General features: G+C 44.6%; 1 protein-coding gene across 1 annotated transcript in view; it reads left to right on the top strand.

Moving 5' to 3' along the window:
* Positions 1–16,366, top strand: part of LOC119383292 (cytoskeleton-associated protein 5) — an 87,401-nt gene that overhangs the window by 30,415 nt on the left and 40,620 nt on the right. The window contains exons 16-21 of the mRNA XM_037651360.1: positions 1,672–1,794; positions 3,113–3,265; positions 5,781–5,990; positions 8,852–8,987; positions 11,923–12,116; positions 15,552–15,742. Coding sequence (XP_037507288.1) covers positions 1,672–1,794; positions 3,113–3,265; positions 5,781–5,990; positions 8,852–8,987; positions 11,923–12,116; positions 15,552–15,742 — 1,007 coding nt within the window. The remainder of the gene's footprint in view (positions 1–1,671; positions 1,795–3,112; positions 3,266–5,780; positions 5,991–8,851; positions 8,988–11,922; positions 12,117–15,551; positions 15,743–16,366) is intronic.

The raw sequence follows: 16,366 nt of genomic DNA, 5'->3' as shown, positions 1-16,366 counted from the left end.
GTGACAAGGCGAGTGAGACCTCCCTTGCTAGAATGTAGGGTTGTGTGTTTGCAAAATGTACAGGCTGCCATGCGCGCCATGGACCGCACCGCTGTTATATAAGTTCACTCCTCTCAAAAAAGCACGCACTATTTCTTTGGCGTTACTTGGTGTGGAGGGCTTCCTGTCCGATGTGTCTTGCGCTACTGAGTGTGGCACTTCAATTGCATGCGATGGCACTATCCGAAAACATTTGGGGACACTGCACGTGAGTCCTCACACTGGAATCATTCTGTGCAAGTTTCTGTCACACTTGACCGTCGAGACTGTTCAGAATAGCTACCTTTGTCCTTGATGTCATGATTGCTATAAAATAGTGGTTTCGCCAATAATACTACATATGTTACAACCGCCAAGGCTTTATTTACTTTGAGCTCTTTTACGTCTCATACTGCCGAGCAGCGTGACAGAGATTGGGGATCGCTTGTTTCAAGTCTGCGTCATTGATTGAGCAAGAGAAAAAAACACCTTTAAAATTTAGTTTGCCTGTTTGTATAGAACGATACTTAAAACAATGTAATAGCCATATTTTTCTCTCTCCCACTTTATTTTCCTCATCTTTCAGCCAGACTTTAAGCACTGCTGTTGTGCAAATCAGCTCGACACTCTCAGCAGAGGCTGGTGACGACCAGCCATGACGCCCTACCTTTTGCATAATCGTGTGAAATAATGAGTGCTATGAAAAAAATTTTTTTCCTTGAGATTTGCAACAAATCAAGATGTTTATCTGGCTCTTCATAAGAGCCCCATAATAATTATTCGGGTGTCTAAATGTAAATGCAACTTGCTCCTCCAATGTACTCCAGAATGTGAAATTAGCTGCTCCAGGAAACCCAGATGCAAAGTTACCTGCTCCAAAGTGCTCTAATATAGAATTTATTGCTGCGCCAAAGTGCACCAAAACGAAAGTTTTGCTGCTCCAGAAATTGCTCCATGTCGGAAGTCCTCGGTAGTACAACTGGGTATGGCTTACTAGGATGCCGGTTAAAGGCAGCAATTTCCTATATGAAACTTCCTTAGAAAATATCCATTGTTAAAACATAGGAGAACATTCTCTTCAAAGTTACTGGGTAGCATGCTTCAGGCTTGCAAAAGTATTATTGTGCCGACATGACTGGCCAAATTGTGGCCATGTCGTATGTGCTTTGGACAGCATATGTCTTTGCACCAGCACTTCTTCATATCGGCAACATATGAAAGAATAATTTTAAAAGATATGAGCTTCAATCAACTCCATTCTTTTCAAAGTGTATGTTATTTAATGGCCAGTGAAGAGTCAGTTTCACTGCAGCGATATTGTACAGGTAGCTGGGTTCTTACGTACAATGTATTTTTCATTGCACCTCGCAGAGGTACTCGTATACGGAATCAGCAGTAAGTGTACCCGCCAGCAAAGGCTGGGATAGTCTTTTTTATTCATACGTAACGCAAATGAGCACTGCGAAAAAAATAGACCTCTGCTTTGACACGCAGTGCACTCGTATTTTCTTTCATTGCACATAGCACCACTCGTGTCTTGGATCAGCGGTAAGCATGAGAGAAGTTTTAGAAACTTTCTTTTGCACGAACAAGTTTGGATGCCAGCTGCACTTGCAAGTTATACTCGTCCTCAATTTTGCCCTGATGCCATAGATGCCTGTGAAGCCTGCGAGCTCTGGCAAGTCGTCTCGGAAGGAGGAGGAGGTAGACTTGACGCCTCTTTTGTCCGCGAACAATTTGAAAGAGCAACGAATAGCCTTCGAAAGAGCCCTCAAGGTAAGCATCATGGCCATGCTTGGTGGCCGTGTCACAGTTACTGACATGACATTTCTGCCTTGTCGTTATTTTTGTTTTAAGTGGTTCAAAAGCTCGGTAGCCCAGGAAGGTAGTTGAAAGTTCTGGGGCACCAGGAGTAACTCGCTACGTATAATTCCCGTTTATATATAAACAAATTTGCCTGCGAGTCGCGCACCTTGCAGAAATGTGAAAGAAAAAAAATGCTATACTCCATTTCATGGATCTGGTGCTATGCTATAGGAAGTTAGCGAAACTTCTTGCAGTACATGCATTTGCACCAAGAAATAGTTCCATGATTTTATCACCTGCAATAAGATTTCTTTTCCCGTTATTAGACTGAGTAATAAATGAAGATGCTTTGTGCCTTAGTAATTAACCAACCCCAATATTTATACGGTTGTCAATAGTTTGTTCTGGGTCATTTAGCGACATTGTTTTCGTATTGTGGCCTCCGCGATCAGTTTGAGTAGTGCGCAGCCGGAGCCAATAGTGGAGGCCACGTTTACGACAACTAAACTTCTTGCATAGCTTCCACAGCATTGCACCTGATGTATGAAACAGAGTGTAGATTCCTATGAACTGTGTTGCTGGTGTAGTATTTCGAGAATCCCATGAACTGCCAAACAAATATTTTGACCATAAGAGATATCTTGTAAGAGAGTGCTGTTACATGGAAGAAAGAGGCTGCTCATATCAACTCTTTAACTGACAGTGAAAGTAGCTGCAACAGTGAGGCTTGGCTCTTTTTAAATCGGCTCTACCTGAAGGTGTTGACAGAACTGTTCATGAACTTCTAGTTCACAATCTAGTCTGTGATTATTACCAGATTGAAAATATTGACGTGCGTACTTCTTTTTCTGTTCATAATGACTGCGTTTTCAATGGCAAGAAATGTTATGTGTGTTATCGCACGGCACAGCTGATGCCTTCGTGTATCTGGATCTTCATGAATGTTGCTGCAGATTCTAATTGGACTGCATATGCAAAAGAAATAGCATGCAAAACTAATGGCAGTGTACATGGTATAACTTGCGAGCACACCAGCGATTATACTGGAATGTAGGATAACTCATTTATGAAGAGCCGGCACATTTCACCCGCAGATCAGATCACAAAGGCCAACATCTGTGTCCAACGCTACCGTACTTTGAGTGTTGTTTACTTTGCTGAGCGCAAGCTTGCGTAATCAAGAATTTAACGCTTTGACTGCGCAGTTCTTCACAACGTGACAATGTGGCATGTAAAACTCTTGTTTGGGGAGCACTTCCCTAGTGGGGTACAATTTTGTGGCTTGCAGCTGCTCAAGTGGAACTTCAGCACTCCACGAGAGGAATTCTACCAGCAACTGAAAGAGCAGATGGTGGCAGCCAACTGGGCTCCTGCTTTGGTGGCCAATTGCTTCAGTGCAGATTTCAAGATGCACATCAAGGCCATTGACATGCTTCTAGAGGTCAGTCTTTTCAAGGCGCTCTTCTCTCATTCTTAGACTCCTGTTCCATCTGTTTGCTCATTGCAGTGGCTTGATGTCTGTTGCATTATGCTCCTATAGTCGGTTACAACCTAAGAATAAATATAAGCTCCACCCCCAAAAATGTGGTGTGTTTGTCAATCACCTGTGTATGAGAGTCATGCAAGATTTCCTATCAAACCTTGAGTACCTTTTCTGTGAAAATTAAGTACCAAGCGTATCAAAAACTGAACGTTCGTCGCTCTTACCTAAAATGTCACCTTTGGCTAAGCAGTGACGTCAGAATCTCTGATAAAATTTGCCTAAACGTTCAAGTTTTCAACTTATAACCAGCAAAACGAACATGTGTCTGTATCAGAAATGAACTATCTGAAACACACGAAAATACGGAAGTGAGCAAATGTGATTCATTGGAATGTCTATGAAAGTTCACTCTGGGTGGAACATTGATGACGGTGGATGGAGTTTGTATTTATTCTGGGGTTGTAACAGACTATAGGTATGAGCACGGTGAGGCCAGAGCTTCAGTTCTTGGTTATTTAATATTCGTGGGAGGCAGTGCATGAAACGGTTCTCGCGTCACGATTTTGGTACAAATCCAACTGCCGAGTCTTTGTAATTGATCCAGAACCAACCTGTACAATGTAGCGCCTTATTCAAGGTGGACAACCCGCCATGATGTCTTAGCTGCTAAACTGCTGTGCTGCTAAGCACGAGAGTGTGGGTTCAATTGCTGACTACGTCAGAGTTTCGATAAGAGCGAAATTAAAAGGACGCCTGTTAAGTAGAGGCATACGAATATATTGGAACTTTCGAATACTTTTCGAATAATGTTTCCTATTTGATTTGCACCGGAATTTTACTATTCAAATTATTCGAACCTTCAGAAAATAAATTAACGGTCTATAATAACAATAACTCGGCGTGCTTGATCTTGCATTTTGGGGCGCCGACGTGCGAAGCTGCTAGCCACTTCCACTGGTGCTCCGAGCGGTCGCTGTACAAAGAGCTTGGCCGGGGGTCCGCTGCCGATGCTCAAAGTGCCCATCCACGATTCCGAGGAGCCATTGGGTGATGCGATTCGTTGCTTGTGACGAAGCGCATGGCAGCTTCTTCGCTTTCGCGAAAAAGCCGTAACTAGCGCGAGTTAGGCCTAGCTACGACTTCGAGCAGTACGCTTGGTCATGGTGTGCATGGCCGCGGTGCCCGATATTTCAAAGTATGTCGTACTCGATTACGAGTACAAAGAGTCGTCCAGCGATGGTCTTCATCACGAGGTCCGAGGTGCTGACAAGCAGAGCCTCTAACCGCGGTTCCCACGAGTTGGTCCAAGACACGCGTCTGTGATGTTTGCAACGAACACTGCGCACTGTCGTAATCTAGCTGATGATTGAGGTTCCGCTTGCAGCTGCCAAACTAAAGCGTAATTGCATTCTAAGTGATCGTCGACTCGGGAACACAGAATGAAGGAACGTGTCACTAAGTAGCGCGATTGTCGACAATCGTGACCCCTCGATGCGCAAGCAGCAGACGATGCTCTCCCGGAGCAAGCGTCGGACCAATAGCGAGGCGTGCTGGAGCAACATCGCGGACGCGGACTCAGCCAATGGGAGACCTCGAAACGAACTTTAAACATTTGCTTCTTGTATGCTTGTTTCTGAATGGAGGACCTATCTGAAGCGGGAAATTTGAAGACTGAGAAATGCTCTTTCCGACGAGCCCAAAATGGCGGTGCCACGTTATGCCATTGCGGAGCTATAATGTTTTAAAATATAATTTAGAATATGCTTAGGGACCCTCTGCAATTTTTTGTTTGTAATTTCTTTTCGAAGTATTCGAAAATTATTTGATTCGATTCACACTCAAACTTCTGTCAAGTTATCTAACCACATGTCGGGGAGCTTGATGTCGTCAACATTCATCCAGAGTTCCCTACTGTGGCTTGCCTCATTATCATGTTGTTGTTTTGGCACACGAAAATCTTGATGTTAACTTGTTTGAAGAACAGTGACAATTCCGCCCACCATGGTGGTCTACTGATTATGGTGCTCAACTGATTACCCGAAGGTCACGGGATCGAATCCTGGCTGCCGCGGCCGCATTTCGATGAAGGCGAAATGTTAGAGGCCCACATGCTTAGATTTAGGTGCATGTTACAGTGTCTCTTATACAGTGTTACAGGTTGTACAGTATACAGTGTTACAGTGTCTCTTACAATCGCATCATGGTTTTGGGACTTGAAACCCCAACTATTATTATTATTATTAGCAGTGGCGATCTCCAGTGGATACTAAGAAAATCGGTTGCTCTTGGATGGAGCGATTGTTTGCAGCCAGACTAGTCGTACGACAGCTGGATGATCTAATTTGTCATTGCATTGACTATACGATTCGATTGAATTCTATGAGTGAAGAACAAGTCTTTTTTTTTCTGAACTTTTTTTTTTCTGACCTAACTGGTCTCTCATGCAAGCAACTTTGTGGGTGCAATGATGCAGTTTCTTAGCTGTCCCGGTGGTGTTGAGGCCACCAGTGCCAATGTGGACCTGGTACTCAAATGGCTCACTCTTCGTTTCTTCGACACCAACCCGAGCGTGCTGCTGCGAGCCCTGGAGTACCTTCAGGCGCTGTTTCCAGCGCTGTACGAAGCGGGCTACAAGATGCACGACCTCGAGGCATCTTCCTTCCTGCCATACCTGATCCTCAAGGTACCTGTAAATGACATCTCATCTGTTGGGGCAGTAGTATTAAAGTGCAAGATTTTTCTGACTTTCCTCCCTACTGCCCTGTTTGCACTCTGCAATGCCAAGAACAATGTAGTCAAAGCTGGACAGAGCCACGGCCGGGCTAGACCGCACGCGCGCTTCTTTCCTTACGGCCTTCTCACCCGTCGCGAAAGCAATGGGAGAGTTTCTCAGTATGTTTCGCCGCCCGGCGGCGGTAGGGGCGCTGCGACCCTGACCGTGCATCTCCTGCGCCGCGCACACGGTACAAGAGTGTTGCTCGATGTGAAACCGCGGAATTGGGGTTCTCGACGGAGAAAGGGGAGGGAGATTATTCAAGAAGTCGGGGGTAGAGGGAGGATCGTCTCCTTTAAAAAAAAAACTAATGTTATCAGACGGCTCGCCGCATAATGTAGGTATGAATGTGCTCGTGGATAATACAAGCTTAAACTCAGTAAAACTGCGGAAGAATCGGCTAACGAGGCATAATGCAGGAGGGTAGCAAATTGGGCGAGTTGGAAAATGCTCATGATGGTTAGCGCAAACGCAACACGGAAGAAAAGAAGAAAAAACGACACAAGCGCTATCTAACAACTAACTGAATGTTTATTGGAAAAATCACATATATGTATAAGAAAGAGAAAAAACAACAAACCCGCACATTTGCCAAAGATAATTGACAGATAAAAACGTGTATGCTAACAAAACTACGCCCTTTCCAGGAAAGACACTTGATCATCAATCAAAGCGATAGAAGGGCAGCTCACGCAGTTCTCTTTCTTAGACATATATATTTGTGATTTTTCCAATAAACATTCAGTTGTTAGATAGCGCTTGTGTCGTCATTTTTTCTTCTTTTCGTCCGTGTTGCGTTTGCGCTAACCATCATGAGGCATAATGCAGGAGGCATAAAGCACTGGCAACGATCAGAGAGAGAGATAAACAAAGCTGCACCTGTTCTGCAAGCAGAGAGCACCAAATACCTTTGGCCCTTCGTCTCGTTGGACAATGAGGCCGCAATTAAGAGGTTGCCTTCCCTTTGCTAGCTATTTTCTATTTCTTTATTTTTCCAAATACACTTGGAGTGGTTTTCAGGGCTAAAAGTTGCGGTCTGCAGCTTGACAGCTCTTTGAAACACGTACGTGAGTTGTATCTCTAATGGTTGAAAATAACTGCGTATAGGGAGAAAGAAAGTAAAAAAAACACGAGAAGACTCTTGCTGCTGAATAACCCCTTCGGACGGCACGCCCCGAGAGTGGTACCTGGTGTTAACACCACCTGGAAACATTAATTCCGGGGACCCCGAGCTCTTTTGCGTTCCTTTTGTTAGCGTCAGGATGGCTGGGCCGTAAAATAAGACACAGTAAAAAACGCAACGCACGACACACAGTTAAAAGGGAAAAAGAAGTTTGACATTTAATTATCAATAACTTGGTTACAACGCAAAACTCATAACACAAAGTCGCATACGCATATTCGCTCAAATTGCACTGCTAACAACGCACAACCGCTCTAATCGCACCGCTAAAACGCACAACCGCTAAAATCGCTCGCACTTTTCAGACTCTCCTTGTCACTTATTATTATTATACAGACCTCGGATTTGACTCTTGCGCATCGCTGCTGACGACCAACAACAGGCAGCATCAGCTGTACACGCTACGGCGAGCACAAGACAGGAACGAACTACACGACCCGAGGACTGAGTTTCTATAGCTCTTTTGGTCAAGATAGTGGTCTTTTTCGATAAGGCCTCTGAACACCTGCCACGCAGGAATGTGCTAGAAGTTTTGGAAACAGCAGTCCAGCCTTACTTGCAACGCGCTCCTATCTTAAGCTGCCCTGAAGGCGTTTGACGACAGCCACTCCCGACGATCCTCAGATCTCATAGCCGAAAAATTCCTAAGTATTCTCCTCGTCAATCATTTAAACCAACTGACTGACGGAAACGACAAGCCTTCCACCTACGCACACAAGCCGACCATGAAGCATTTTAGGTTTGAACGAGACATTTGTGAAGTCCGGCAAAGTTTTCACTTGAAAGCGTTCAACTATTTGCGAGTGCTTATGAGGAATAAATATTTATTTCCAGACCTCAGAACGTCTACACGTTTGATGGCGGAGAGCTGTACTTTCGGCTCTAGCATTTAAACATTTTTCGATAAGCTTAAGCTCGATACACATTGCGCATACAAGAAGTCAGAATAAACCATTTGTGCGTCTTCAACGATTAGGCAACTTGTTTTTCAACGCGCGGTGAGTGAAGAAGCGCGCCCGAACTCATGTGCCGGCGTTGCGCGCGCTGCGCGGAGCGGCGGAGGAGGGTCAGGGTCGCAGCGCCCCCCTCAAAGCAGCGGCGAGAGGCATGTACTACACCCGATGCGAAGGCCGTAAGAAGCGAGCGCGCGCGTGCGGTCTAGCCCGGCCGTGACAGAGCTTGGAGGCATTGTGTACATAGCCGGATGCAGCTTTATGGGGCATCGAGCTTGATACCATTGCAGATTCTGTGACTTTTCTCAGGTGTGATGTGGTTTGTACAGTATGTCGCAATACATTATATATGTCTTGTAGCATTAGTTTCCAATAAGCTTTTAGCAACCAGTCTCGGCAGGTCTACCAGGAACCCATCACTCAGCTTATTCATCCTCTGATTGTTTTCGATTTTTCTGTATATTTTCTAAACATGCAAATTTTGGTAATTGTTCTTCTTTGGTTTCTACCCAACTTTCCTCTGAATTTTTAAAATGTAGTTGGCGATAAATTTCATACAATAGAAGACTTGGGTGTGTGTTGTGGCTTACATCTGCTACCAGGGTTAAGCTTCTGCTTGTTTCGGCTCCTTTCAGGCTGGTGATCCTAAGGACACGGTGCGCAAAGGGGTGCACGATATCTTCCGGCGCATCTACAAGGTCTTCCCAGGCATCAAGGTGTTCAACTACCTCATGCAGGGTTTGTCGTCCAAGAACGCCCGCCAACGGGCAGGTGCGTACTGCAACGAATCTCTTCCGCAGTTCGGCTCTCCTAGAATCTGTCGCTCGTTGCTTCTTTTGCGATTGTACAAGTCCATGTGTGTATGTGTGTATGTGTGTGTGAGAGAGAGAGACAGAGTGAAGCCCATTCCACAAAAAGGGGCATCTTACCCTTTGAAAAGCATGCCCAACCTTTGGCCAGAATCTTGTGCCTGTTCTGAAAGCAAACATTTTTGTTGCAGCCAGTTGGTTGAGGCTTGCGCTTGCGCCTCCTCTTCATCATGCAAGCATGAGCCATGACCAGTCGCTGGTAGCAAAACAAATGTTTGCTCATTTCTAGAATGGGTATTGCACCATGCTGGGGCTTTCATCATATAGGTAATCATCAGCCTGACTGCACCCACTGCAGGGCAAAGGCCTCTCCCATGTTTCACCAATCAACCTGGTCCTGTGCTTGCTGCGGACATGTTACCACCGCAAACTTCTTAATCACATCTGCCCCACCTAACTTTCTGCCTCCCCCTCGCGCACTTGCCTTCTCTTGGAATCCAGCCTCTTACTCTTAATGACCAGCGGTTATCTTGCCTTTGTGCTTCATGCCCTCCCCATGCCCATTTTCTTTGTCTTGATTTCAATAGGGGTTATCTTGCCTTTGTGCTTCATGCCCTCCCCATGCCCATTTTCTTTGTCTTGATTTCAATAGGGGATATTCATAATGCTTGGTGCTCCGGCAACACTGGGGCGCTTCCACCATTTTTTGTTGGGCGGCATAGCGGAATCGTCTGCTAGCGGCTTCATAAGGAAAAGCCACGGAGAATTTGAGCAGCAGACGTTGGCGTAGCTTTCGAGCAAAAAGAGAAATGCGGCCGTTTTCTTGGACACTCAGAGCCGAATGGTCAGAGGATCACTCTGTGCTGCCACAAATTGACGAGAACGCAATATCTGAGTTCTGCGCGCATAAGAACTCATCCGGACGGCAGCTGCAAGAGGCGCAATGCTTCACATAGCCGAACTGCCGTTCTCTAGTGGCGTGCACTTCCGATCAGAGGTAGGCGTCCAAGATAAGTGTTCGTTGCAGAGGAGATGTGACTGTCAAGCTCCTAAGATAACCTTGCACTGCAATACATCTCCATCGCACTTCCCACGGCGATTATGTACACGCGTCATAAGCACACGTCAGATGTCGACACCACGTTGTCTCTGCGCGACCTGAGCGGCGCTGTACTGCTTTCCTCGGCTCATTTTTTTTAAGCCACAAGTATCTCTACATCCTCCGCAGTAGTGTGTGTTCTAGTTTTTTCAAAATAAATGCGGCATGGAAATATGCATGAGCAGTGCGTCGCAAACCAAACAAAAATACTCATCCGCGTTTCAACTGTATACAAAGAGAGCGGCCCGAGTAATGCTCGTTTACGTGCGCACTGGTTGTTTATAATATTTTTTGGTCGTAATCTATGGCACCGATTTAGTATTGTTGCTCTGGTTTTCTTGAACGCTATACGTGTGCGCTCGTACACATATCTTTGTAAAATATTACGCTTTTTGCTTTCGCATCCCATGGCAGCTTGGGCCCGTGATCAGCGGAAAGATGAGTGCGGTGATCTATCGGACAAACAGCTCTACCTACTGTACAGCTCCGTAACTCTTGGCTCAGTGTTCGCAGCGCACGCTGTACTAAGAAAGCAAAAGAAAAATAAAAGGGGAGGGATAAAAGGAGGTGTAAAGCGAAGGGCAGACGCGGCATGCGGACTATGTACTGCGGCGCACGCTGCCTTGCGAAGCTTGCAAAGAGATGCCTGTTGGGATCTACGTTGCGCCGATCTAGTCTCGTGTGGCGGCACTGATTTTCCGCGAACGCGCGCAGCAGTGTCTGTGGCACTGCTTACACACGTTTACGTACGTAAATCCTTGTTTTCGTCGATCCTCAACATCTACAAACTAATGTTGATCAATCGTGCTCTCTCGCGCGTGTGCGACGTCTGCCATCGGTTTTACAATATATCGCGATATTGTTCTGCAAGTCTGCCTTATATTGCAGGCGCGCAACTAAATTGCACAGAGAATTAAGAACTGACGTTGAAGAGCGCTTTGCAGGCGTCGATAATTTCCGAACCAAAGCACAGTGCCGACCTTGTTGACGAAACAAGTTCGCGTTGGTACATTTGATTCTTTGTTCAGGTAACTGATAAATTCGATTAAAAATAGTGTTACTTTGCTCCCGGCATTGCCAGGGCTCCCTCGTTGCCTGAACAGCGCACGAAGCATTGGGAAGTCATCGCAGAACGAAGATAAAAAAACCAGTAGCTAGCACCTGAAAGGCTGCGATATGCGACTGGTTTCGATTTCGCGCCCAACAAAACATGGCGGATTGAGCTTATGGGATTGTTGACAGATGGCACTGTACATTTTGAATATCCCCTATTGATATGTCAAGAAGTCGAGATCAAGTGCTTGCAATCGTAATCGTATTCTAAAGAGCGGAACTGAAATGACGAGGACAGGACAGGGAGTAACACACACACAAGCGCTAACTTTCAACACTGATTTATTGGAAGCCGGATCAAACATATATGCATGAAAAATTGTGATCACTCAGGCATGCGCTCATATCACCACTCTCAAATGTGCATGTGTGTGCTTAAGGCTGCTAATGAAAAAAAAAAATGGCAAGGCAGGAGTGCCTGCAATTGTTTATTCTTGCTTAATAGTATTAAGAGTTCACTACTAGTTTAGCCAAAGTGACATATTGTTGCAGGTAACCTCGGAGCAAAACGGCAGTGGGAAAAAAATATTAATGAGAACTAACAGACGTTTTTCTCACAAAGAAAAACGAGCCCATAAAAGTAATCTTCTTTCCTTTATTCAGTGGGGAAAAAAGAAATTTAGTGCCTGTCTTCACAGTTAGACGAGTTTTTCCTGACAACTGTGCCTCTCTCCTTGTTCTTTAGAGTGCTTGGAAGAACTGGGCTTCCTTTTCGAGGTTCTCGGCCTCCCCATCTCGGAACCCACGCCTGCAGTGCTTCTCAAGGAAGTGGCCAGGCACATTTCGGACAGGGACAATGCTGTGAGGAACGCAGCGCTCAATTGCGTGGTGCAGGCCTACTTCCGCGAGGAGGAGAGGGTCTTCAAGTACATTGGCCAGGTAGGTTAGCGTTGATGTCCGTTGAGAGCACTTCTACTTGAGTCGGGAAATAGTGTGATGAACAGGGTGTCGTGAAGTTTTCTTTGTCCGATCTGTTGCACTTTCTTCCTGCTTTGAGTTGATCTGCGCAGAGCACATGTGTACTCATGTTCTTTCACTTACTAGATTGTGCACTGCAAAAATGATTTCTGGTTCTGGTTTCTGCATTTTGTAGATATGTATGATTGAGTTAGACTAGTAGCCTGTGAACTTTCATGCTTCGCTTAGTTCTGAAAGTAGAGGAACTTGGCAGTGAAAGTTACGCCTATTGCACGAAGTTCTCTTTCTAAAAAGAGACAGGGCGTGCAAACACGGACACAAGAAAGAGAACAGCACACCACAAACGCCGTCTAACAACTGAAGAGACGCACACAATGGCTGAAAAGAAAGAAGGCACGAAAACTTATCTGCGCATGCCCATGCTACCGGCGAACCAATCAATCCGGCACGCGTGGCGGTCTACGTGGAAGATAACTGTTAAGGCATTTGATTTCATCTTTATGCAAGTTAATCGACGGTTGGCTCACGCATGCGCTACCACTATTCTCGATATGCCATGATTCAATCATCAGGCGCGTTTCTTCATTTCTATACCGGTACAACACTGCTCATTCATCGAATTTTGGCGTGCACTTACAATCTCGACAATGTAAAGAAAGATTAGAAGGTGAGCCTCCTGTTAGCGATCTCTTATGTTCCAACAATCTCTGGTTAATGCATCGGCCCGTCTGTCCTACATAGAAGCGGCCGCAGCTGAAAGGGACTTTATATACCACACTCGTACGGCAATCAGTGAATTTGTTGGTGTGTTTTATGAAACAATTATCGGTCCGCTTCTTGTCTTTTACTCGCTCATTCTTCCTCTGCAAAGCGGCACAAATCTTACCTAGCTTATTGGCAGCCGTGAAAACAACATTAACGCCGTATCTACGTCCTACTTTCTTTAGCCTGTGAGATATGCAATGAATGTACGGAATACCTAGGACACGTTTCTTCCTATCGCTTTCTGCAACCATGCTCGGACTTGACACAACAGACTTCTTTAAACTAGCGTCTGTGGCCACTGCATCATGAGGATACCCTACATCTAAAAGACGCGTAACCTGTGCGCTAAAGCTATCACTCATTTTGTGCTCGCACGACTTGGTGAGGGCTGACTTAAGGCAAGACATGGCGATGCCGTTTTTTACAACCTTGGAGTGCTTCGACGAAAAATTTAACAGCGGTTTGGAAGATCTAGGAGAATACTGCCAGCACACGTGGTTCTTCTGGAACGTTAAAGGAAATGTCTAGAAATTGTATTCCATTATTTTGAGGCACCTCTTTAGTAAAGCTCAGCCCTCCTCCATTTAATTCAAATTTTTCGCTCACGGAAGTTACCACCTTTTGAAAGTCCTCATCACTACAAAAAATCAAGTAATCGTCCACATAACGAAAAACCTTAATAACCGAATTACCTAAGGCACCTTCCAAAAGATTGTCAATCTTGCTAAGGTATAAATCACTAAGAACCGGAGCAACCTTAGAACCAATACATATCCCTGATTTCTGCACATAAACGCCTTCCTTCCAACCTACCAGCGTCGACTATACATGGAAAGGATTTCTAGAAATGCCCCGGTAGAAACACCACATTTATCAGTGAAAACCGTCTGGTGCCCTTGTTCGTTAATACATTCATTAACACATTTTAACAACTCCTTATGCGGCAAAGGATAATATAGGTCTTCAATATCCATACTAAAAGCTTTACAACAGCCGGGGTTCTCCTCTGAGAGGAACTGAACTAGCGCCTGAGAATTACGCATACGAAAAGGGTCTGAAAAACTCAAAGAGGTTAAGCAGTTCTGCAAATAACTAGATACAGCGACTTGCCAGGTGCCTTGCTCTGAAACGATTGCTCGAAACGGAATCTCGTTCTTATGTGTTTTGGCTGAAAAAAAACAATTCTAAAGTAAGTGATTTAGCCTTCTTGACATTACAAGCTATTCTCTCAAGATTATGTCTTAACAAAAGGTCGACAGCACGTTGCCTAACTACCGATGGCTTAAGTTTTACCGTCCTAAAATTCTTTTATATGGCTGTTAATGCTTTTTCTGAGAACAAGCTGTCCGGCATAATTACAAAATACCCTTCCTTATCTGAAATTACTGGCCTGAGTTTCTTCTCGACACAGTAATTAACCAAAGGCCGGATAGGATCAGAACACTTGAGATGCATATTAGAACCCTTGATGCTAGCAACGCAGTCTGAAATGCAGTGGGAACGCTCTTCTTCAGAAACAAGTCTGGTGATAGTACGCGGCAAACTTGAAACGTCTATTGGTTTCAGGTTCGGCTTAAAACAGTATTTAGGACCTAAGGCTAGGGTTTTGCAGTGACTATCATCTAAGGCAGCTCCTCCAAGGACTAGCAAGTTATTTTGCGGTAAAACAGTAGAAATAATCTTCCTCTTACATGGTTGAAGTTCTCGAAGTTTTACCCTCCATATGAATTCGGCATGCTGGTTAGCTACCCTCATCCAATCGGCGTATATCTGCTTCTGGCGGTGGGCGTCACGTGAAGTCGAGCAACGGACCTTGAGGCATTCCTGGTAAAATCTCACTTGACGCCATGATTCCGCGGTCAATATGGCACATATCCTCCTGGCATGTCCGGTAGATGGTTGCAGAAAGCCGCACAAAAGCTGAACTTCAACTGGGCAAACTCTATTCTTAGAAAACCATGAAAAAGTTCTAGCACGGACCAAGCAAATAGCAATTAAAGAAGCCAAAGAGGCAGGATTGTTGATGAACGAAGTTCTCTAGTTTGTAATTTCTGCTTGTTCATATTTGCTTGATATCATTTCCATGAAGAATTTCAGCACTCTCTAAGATAATTTTCTGGGACACTCCTCTTTCAGTGTTTTTTTTTTGTGTGTGACTGATTTTTATGGAATTTGCTGAGTTTATGTACCTTTGTGTGCTGATTTCAAATATGCAGTTAGAATATGTAATTAAACATTTCATGTGCCTTGTTCGAGTACGATTTCTTTCTAAACTGAGAGCGTTACAAAGTAGATCAGCATATTGCAATAATTTAGAATGAGAACTGTATACAATCAAACGAGACTGGATGTTCTACACCCACCAAAACTTGTTTTCTGAAGGCATCTACTCTTAAATGCACCATTTTGATATTTAAGAGTTGAAATTGTAACATAGATACTATACGGGCTGTGTGACTGACAGATCTGGGTTCATTGCCATTGCACTTAAGAAATGTGTTGTCATAGGATATTTACAAGGAGACACCTTCTTCTCATGCCAAGGATATTGGCAAACCTCGTTTTATTCATTGTGCAACAGCCTATCGACACGCAACAATAACACGTTGTGATGCAACCAACTGTGCGCAGCTTTCGGACAAGGACAAGTCTCTGCTGGAAGAACGCATCAAGCGGGCATCGCGCTCACGCCGCTTGACTGTGTTGCCGCCCGAGGAGTCCCCGCCTGTCAAGAACCCGACGCCCCCACGTCCACAGTCAGCTGTGTTTGCATCCGCCACCACAATGGAGCCCGATCCTGAGCCAGAGGAAGTTGTACACAGGTGGGAAGCATTTCATAAATATCTCGAATACCGGCCGCCGTAGCCGCATTTCGATGGAGGCGAAATCCTAGGGGCCCATGTGCTTAGATTTAGGTGCACGTTAAAGAACCCCAGATGGTCGACATTTCCAGAGTCCTCCACTGCGGCGCCTCTCATAATCGTATCGTGGTTTTGGGATGTGAAACCCCTACAACTATTAAAAGCAGTATAATACTCTGCGCTTTATAATTTGCCATACTCGGCTTATATATGCCCATAACACATCCGTTATTCTAAAAAAAAATCTCGTAATGTGCAAACTTACCCTTATATGTAGTAAAGTACATCTATTTTCATTCATTTTGAATACTTGAAATCTTGGAAATTCTAAATACTAGGTTTGTGCGAATAGTAAATTTTAGGTTCGAAGCAAATTCGAAGCGAATACTGATTTTGGTCGAATAATATCGAATTGAATTCGAATAGTACATATCGCATATTATAAAGAAAAATGAGCATATTTGTCATGACCCAACTAATCTGCACAACGTTTTTTTTTTTAATTGTAACAAGGCATGTTCAAATGTCATTCTTTTTGGTTCAAAGGAAGTGTAAGCAACTTTTAATAGTAGCAGGATTTGGCTT

This window comes from Rhipicephalus sanguineus, chromosome 2 (assembly GCF_013339695.2).
Source record: "Rhipicephalus sanguineus isolate Rsan-2018 chromosome 2, BIME_Rsan_1.4, whole genome shotgun sequence".
Lineage (NCBI taxonomy): Eukaryota > Metazoa > Arthropoda > Arachnida > Ixodida > Ixodidae > Rhipicephalus > Rhipicephalus sanguineus.
Note: the sequence above shows the minus strand (reverse complement) of the source record. Positions and strands in the feature narration are given on the sequence as shown.